General features: G+C 60.4%; 1 protein-coding gene across 3 annotated transcripts; it reads right to left on the bottom strand.

The window, feature by feature from the left end:
* Positions 1-962: 962 nt before the first annotated feature.
* On the bottom strand, positions 963-6,408 carry MYL3 (myosin light chain 3). 3 transcript variants are annotated; one of them, XM_086698388.1, is made up of 7 exons: positions 6,203-6,389; positions 3,927-3,954; positions 3,639-3,788; positions 2,691-2,864; positions 1,527-1,604; positions 1,366-1,408; positions 963-1,250 (listed from the first exon to the last, which is right to left on the bottom strand). In XM_086698388.1, the coding sequence occupies exons 1-6, from the start codon at positions 6,332-6,334 to the stop codon at positions 1,380-1,382; spliced, it is 591 nt and encodes a 196-aa protein (XP_086554514.1). In that variant the 5' UTR covers positions 6,335-6,389; the 3' UTR covers positions 963-1,250; positions 1,366-1,379. The 3 variants fall into 3 exon arrangements, with proteins under 3 accessions (XP_086554514.1, XP_025771946.1, XP_086554515.1); XM_025916161.2 differs by having other exon boundaries at positions 963-1,181; XM_086698389.1 differs by lacking the exon at positions 3,927-3,954 and having other exon boundaries at positions 963-1,181; positions 3,639-3,803; positions 6,190-6,408.
* Positions 6,409-7,142: the final 734 nt, after the last annotated feature.

The raw sequence follows: 7,142 nt of genomic DNA, 5'->3' as shown, positions 1-7,142 counted from the left end.
CCTGGGTCCTCCTGGCCTGCGGGCTGTTTCCTACCCTGTGTGGCCCACTCCTCACTCTGAGCCCCTGATCTCCCCCACACCCCCAGTCTCTAGGCCCCCAGCCTCTCTGCAGGGCGTTGCTTTTCCTCCCGATCAAAACCATGTGGATCACCTCCTCCAGGAAGTCTCCCCTCACACTCCCCACTGAACTCCAAGGGGAGGGGAGGAGCCCTGGCCCCAAGCAGGGTGTGGGCAACGGGACTGGGTTTGCAGGCCGTGTATGTACCTCCCCCTGTCATTTCAGGGACTGTACACTTATCTGCTGCTGAGAAGCCCAGGGCTGGGGAACCCACCAGGGACCCCCGATACTGCCCCAGTAAGGCCTCTTCCTCTGGCCTACAGCCACAACACAGGCAGAGTGCCTCAGTTTCCCCATCTGAGTCAGGCAGGGGTCTAAGGCCCCTTCCATTCTGATAGCCTGGAAACAAAGTTAGCTCCTGCCCTGCCATTCATTCCCAATGTGACTCAGTGTGACTGCTCTGGGCCTCAGTTTCCCCACCTGCGACATGGGCGGCCCTGGGCCCGTGCCCCGTGAGTCCCCGATTACTGGTGGTGGGAGGAGACAGTTCAGACACCCCAGTGGCATCCCCGTGTTGGGGGCTACAGCACAGCTCCCACCCCCAGAGGGGAGAGGGGGAGGAGGAGAGGACAAGAGCAAGGGGTGGGGGGGCACCCGGGCCTCTTCCAGCTCAGCCCTACTCCTACCGGTGTCCCTGGACGCAGGCGCAGAGGATTTGGGCACACCGGACAGGATAGTTTGAAGGGGAGAAAGGAGGCAGGATCTCAGCATGACTGCCCTCATTTTGTCCAGGGCTAACCATGTGGGGCTCATACATATTACAGAAGTCAACCAAAGGGCCACAGAGGGGAAAGAAGGAAGGAGGGAGAGAGGGAAGGAAGAAAGGAATGAATGAGGAAGAAAGGAAGGACAGAAGCCGTTTATTCATGAGGCCCCTGGGGTGAAGACAGAGAGGCACAGCTCATAGAGGGAGATGACAGGCACACGGAGATCTGCAGGGCGGTGCGGAGGGAGCTGGTGTAGGAGCCTCGATGCCCTCCCTTGCTCCCCACAACTCCAGGCCACTGGTGTCAGCGCTGAGAGTGGGGGATGAGCGGTCCCCAGCATGGCCTCCCTGGGCTCCCTGAGAGCAAAGGCGGTCACTGGTTACAGAGGACAGGGCGGAGCGAGGCAGCAGGATGCCAACTGAGAACTGGGGTTGGTGGGGATGGGGAGGTAGCGATAAGGGATTCGGATGACAGCGCGTGAGGCCATCTCTGCTCTCAGCAGAGGCCGCAGCTGGTTTGGAAAGAAGTGGGGGGTCTCACCTGCGATGGGAGGCTCAGCTGGCCATGATGTGCTTCACGAATGCTGGAAGGAAGGGGAGAGTGAGTGGCAGGGCTCAAGCACCGGGTAGCCAAGGGCGGGAGCCTAGGGTCCCAGTCCCCACCCCCGACCCTCCACCGGCTCCTGGCCTGCTGAGCAGCACCTTCGTAGTTGATGCAGCCATTGGAGTCTTCCTGCCCCGCCATCAATTTCTCCACCTCATCTTCCGTCAGCCTCTCACCTGGCGGGGCGGGAGGCTGAGTCAGCACCCCCGGAAGGTGCGAAGGGTGCGGGGACCCCCTGAGCCCCTCTGGGTGGTGGGTCTGCCTCCCTAGTGCTCCCACACCTCACTTTGGCACGGCCATCCCGGCTCACAAGGCCTCGGCCATCACCCCCATTTCTGATTCCAGGGGAATCAGTGACAAGTCAAAAACGGTGGAACCTGGGGTGCAGGCCTGGTGCCCCCTCCAAGCCTGGGCTCTGTCCTTAAAAAGCCAGCTTGGCGTTCAAGTCACCAGCACGCACTGTCCTCTTTTTTCGACGGGCTGCTGGGGGTCCTCCCATCACGAGGAGGCCAGCCCCACCATGTCCCCAGAAGCAGTTCCCCAGGGCGGCCTCTTGAGGCTCGAGGAAGGGCCCGTGGGGTGAAGCTGAGGGCCTTGAGGGGTGATGGTGGAGGAGACCAAGAGACAACATCTCTGTTCCTCAGACAAGTCTGCCACGCTCCTGCCTCTGGGTTTTGTGTGCTGTGTGGGTTCCCTCACTGCGGTGGGGGGCGACCTCCTACCCCCAGCCACACACACAACCCAGAGACCAGCACAGGGCTAAGCACGCAGTAGGAGTTCAGTCAACGTTTGGCACGGGGAAAAGCTGCTTTGAGCAGACATAGCAGGTGCTCAATAAACATTTGCTGTACAAAAAAGCTTCTTTGAGAAGGGGGTGCCCCTGCCAGCCAGATGATGGGGGTCTGGATGTCCAAGAGGCAGGCGCCTAACCTACTGGGCCACTTAGTTGCCGTGTCCCTGGAATGTGACCTCAAGACAACGAACACCGGGACTGAGTTGATCCTGCTAGATATGCCATACTGCCCTACCCTGTCCCCAGAGCTGTCCTCAGTCCCCTGGGGTTCTGTGAGCTGCACCAACACATTCTCTTCCTCCCTACCTAAGTCTCTAAATTCCCCACATTGCTGTCGCCTGCCATAGAGGCTTCTTGACTGTCACTCTCTCCATTTCAGACATGAGACACAGGCTTGCCTGGTGACGAGTGGTTTCTCCCAGGATGCCCCGCGAGGGAGGAGTGGGGGTGAGGAGGACGCGGCCCTCACCTAGAGTGGCCAGCACGTGGCGGAGCTCGGCACCCATGACAGTGCCATTGCCCTCTTTGTCGAAGACCCGCAGCCCCTCCACAAAGTCCTCATAGGTGCCTGTGTCCTTGTTCTTGGCAATGTGCTGGAGCATGGGCAGGAAGGTGTCAAAGTCCATCATCTTGGTGTTAAGCTCTGTGGAGAGATGGTCCTTGGTCCCACACTTTGAGGGGCGGGATGGGCACACCCTTCCGCTGTCCCTTATGGTGAAGGGCTGTGGCCCTCACACAGTCCCAAAGCACTCTCTACACCCGTTAGCCATTCACAAAGCACTTCACCATCACGAGGCACTTCACAGTCAACGGAGAAATGCATTGTTTACATAATCTTTTGCTGTCCACAAGGATGGTTGGCTGCAGTGCTCTGTCTAGCGCCTCTGCTCTCCTTTGGGGAAACCCTCCTAGATAGTGTCATTTTCTAATAGACCCCACCCTCCCCACAACCTGTGATTGGCCAGCAGATTGGCCAGGGGCCAATCAGAGACCTTCCCTGGGACTTTTGAACCTGGGGAGAGGGCTTAAGTCTCACTCCCTGGGGGCAAAGTAGGCAAACCTCTCTGGCAAAAACGGTGAGGGAATCTGGGGCCCGGAGCCCCAGAGAGACGTGGAGGAGACAAGGAAGGGCCACTGAGCAGAGGGTGGCCAAGGCTGGGTGCCCCCCCCCCCCCCAGCCGCCCTCACACCAGCCGCTGCAGCTCACTTGCACTGTCAGTTTCCTATCTGGCAAATCAGCGTGGGGCCAGATGGCCCAGCAAACTCAATGCTTGTTGCCTCGTCAGCATCGCCTGAGACCAGCTCAGTGTCCTCATCCAGACAATGGGAAGATGTCAAGAGAGCGCAGAGCAGGGAGGGTCCCACGTTGTCCCACCACAGACGGCCTCCCCGGGGCCTGGCACTCACGCATACCAACCTTCTTGCTTCGGTCTCCCCAGGACGCGGAGCACCTCGGCCTGCGTAGGGTTCTGGCCCAGCGCCCGCAGGACATCCCCGCACTGCCCGTATGTGATCTTCATCTCACACTTGGGTGTGCGGTCGAACAGCATGAAGGCTTCCTTGAACTCTGCCAGGAGAGGGCGTGAACCGGGGACACGCCCAGGGTCAGCCCACCCCACTCACGCCGCGCTGGCAGGACTCTCAGACCTGGGCCTGAGACCCTGGGCCCCACCCTGCCGCCCTCGGGCTCAAGACCCTCACTCACCTTCAATCTGCTCCGGTGTAAACTCGATCTGAAAGGAGACCCCAAAGATTCTGAGTGCCTGGCTCAGAGGGTGGAACCAGGCCTCCTCCCAGGCACTTCCAGGGGCACAACCCAGGCCTCAGCCTCTTGGCTACCCGACTTGTCCCCGTTCCAGCACCCACAACCTCCTGCCATCGACCTTGGCACCTTCCTGCCTCCTTCCCCCTCCTGACCTGTTAGAACGAGGGCCTTCAGTCTGCATGTGCTCAGACCCTGATGGCGGTGGGGGGAGGCGGCGGGGGGCCGCATCTGGGGAAGAGGTGAGAAGGCTGGCCCGGTGTCCTGAGTCCCCAGCTCAGCCTAGGCCTTACCTGTCACCCCTGGTCCTGGACAGAGGTGTCTGAAGCCACAAGATTTGATCAGACTGGCTTTGCCCCCACCCCCGGCAGGCCTGGGGGCCCAACGGGCAGAACCATCCACAGGAGAGAGACGGGAGGCCTCATCTCCTTGTGGAGGGTGACAGGAGGGGGAAGGGGGAAGGTCCAGGCCAGATCGTTTCTGTCAGCATGAGAGCATATCCACAGGAATGCACACGCGTGTGTGAGAGAGATGCACGTGTGTGTATTCACACACGTGTGTGCATCTGCAAGTGTTTACATGCGCCTGTCCCGCACAGGGCCCTCAAGGCTAGGCACTGTCACTCACATGGCCCCGCTCTACAATGGGGTCTTACCCACCCCTTCCATAAGCCCGAGGCCACCCCCACCGAAGCAGAGCATGGGGCCAGGGGGTGTGGGTGAGTGTTTGCTGAGGCCACATCAGAGCCACCTGAGGTCAGGAGGCCTCCTGGGACCTGGTTTCCCCCTCCTCACCCGATACCAGGTCTATTTTTATCACGGCAGTCACTCGCCCCAAAGTCAAGGTCGCAGGAGGGAAAGGAGCTTGGGGGAGGGGGCGTGACTGGCACCTCTTCCACTGCTGCTCCCTGGGAGCCCCACCGACCTCCACCTCCACGGCACACATCAGCGCAGAGGAACCCTGCCACCTTGTCGTGCTTGTCCCCACCCAGTGCTGGGAAGAACAAGTTGTTGCTCCCGGCCCCCTGCGAGCTCTCTCAGCACCAGGAAGCCTGCTGACATTAGGCTGCCTGGCCTCCTGGCAAAGCCTCCTGCCCTTCACTGGCCGGCCCGAGGGGCTCCCTACACCCTCCTCTCGGAGGGGAGTCTGTGCCCACCGCAGATCCGGGGAGACTGGACAATGCCACCTTGGGCCTGGAGTGGTCGGACCCCAGCAGGGGACCTGTGGGACACGAGTTTGGACACAGGGGGGTGGCTGGGGCTCAGGGAGCCAACTCCAAAGAGCACGTTCTGTGAACAGTTCCTGGTAGCCTGCAAGGAAGGTTTATTACCCCCTTTCACATCTGGGGAAACCGAGCCCCAGAGCAGTGAACAGGAGGGAACAATGTTGGGATTTGAACCCGGGTCTTGAGGGACAAGGTAGGCGCCCCGGGAAGGGCTCACGAACGGGAGACGGTTCTGTGCAGTTGGGCCACAGGTCTGGCTGGACAGCAGGAGCTGTGTAGGGCTGGGGGAGCTCCACAGGGCAGGGTGGCAGTGACCGGTGGCCAGCCACGAACAGGGGACAGGCAGGACACGGGGGATGTGCCACTATGCAAATACCACAGGTGGGAGTCATGGCTCTCCCTCCAAGTTTAGACTCTGAAAGAGGATCTCTGGTTCCACTGGTCACGGCTCCAAGACCTATTTCCTACATGATCTACTCAGCCTGTGCCTCAACTTCCCTACCTAAAAGCTGAGGCTTGACTAAGTCTGGGGCTCGGCCACTCTGGTAGGGGTGAGTGTGACCCAGCCTGGGCCGGGGCCTCACTTCCTCATCCTCTCCCCCCAGGCCACCCTGGGGGACTTGGCGTGGACGTGAGACCCCGCTGCTAGACAAGGAAGATCCCTACTTGGCCACAGGGTTGGGTCCAGGCAGCTCCGGGATTCTCCGAGGATGTGAGGTCCAGGGACAAGGGCAAGAGACAGTTTCCAGAGCCACCAAAAGACTTGCCCTTCGGCGGCACTGGGGGAGTCCTGCCTGATGTCTGACAACCATCCCTCCTGCTGCAGCCCTCCGGATGCCTGAAAGCCCCCAGGGCCTGTCTGACCTCTGCGTGGAGGCTTCCAGGGTCCGCGCAGTGCTCACTTTCTAGAGTCTGGCCTGCCACTGAGTAGGTCCGCTCTGGGATCCACTGACTTGCCCCGTCCTTCCTGCTGAAACCCAGCTCCCACACCCACCTTGATCTTGGAGGCATCAAACTCCACTTCCTTGGGGCGCTCGGGCTCGGGTGCAGGTGCGGGCGCTGGCGCGGGAGCCGCCTTGGCTGCTTTGGCATCGTCCTTCTTGGGGTCTGGCTTTTTGGGGGCCATGGGAGCTGTAAGCACAGAGAGGGATGTGGAGAGATGGCAAGCAGAGAGCAGGGTAGGTGAGGCTCCCAGGCCTGGCCTTTATCCTGTCCGGACACCTCCTGACCCCAGTCCCCCCCACCCCCACAGTGCACAATAGGGACAGGGCCATAAAAGGACATTGGCTAAGCTCAGGGGCTATTTCGGGGCCTGGGGAGGGCATTGTTCGGGCTCAGGAATGGGTGGGGAAGAGGGAGGGCCCTCCCTTCCTCCCAATCACCTGTTGGAGAGAGGGAGGGGGAGGAGAGGACCGAAGCCACTGCTCAACACACACCACTCACCCTCAAATGCACACGCACCCATAGGCACAGCAACCCTGATGCCCCTCGGCAAGTCAATACACTGAACAGGACCCGAAGGCTGGACCGGAGCGTGTTGTGTCAGGAGCAGAAGGGCTGTGATCACCTAAGGGCACCTCTTGAGTTAAATTTCCCATCTGTGCACCGAATTCCCGTGTGTGTGTGTGTGTGTGTGTGTGTGTGTGTGCGCGCGCGCGCGCACGCGTGTGGCTGTTTGTGTATGTCTGTCTGTCTACGGTGGGAGGCGTGTATCTGTGTGTGTTGTCCAGGTGTCTTCATGTTTGGCGGGGGAGGTCCTCGTGTGCGCCTCTGTGTCTCGTGGGGAACGGCCCGTGCCCATCTCCGTGTTGGCTCTGTGGGTCTGTCGGGTGTTTATACGTACGCACATGTCTGTGTGTATCTCTGTGAGCGTGTCTGTGAGTGTCGCTTCCGTGTGTTTGTGTCTGGGTGTTTATAAGTATCTGTGTGTGTCT

The sequence above is a fragment of the Puma concolor genome, chromosome A2, assembly GCF_028749965.1.
Source record: "Puma concolor isolate L17-30 chromosome A2, mPumCon1.1.hap2, whole genome shotgun sequence".
NCBI classification, from domain to species: domain Eukaryota; kingdom Metazoa; phylum Chordata; class Mammalia; order Carnivora; family Felidae; genus Puma; species Puma concolor.
This window is presented reverse-complemented; position numbering and strand designations above follow the sequence as displayed.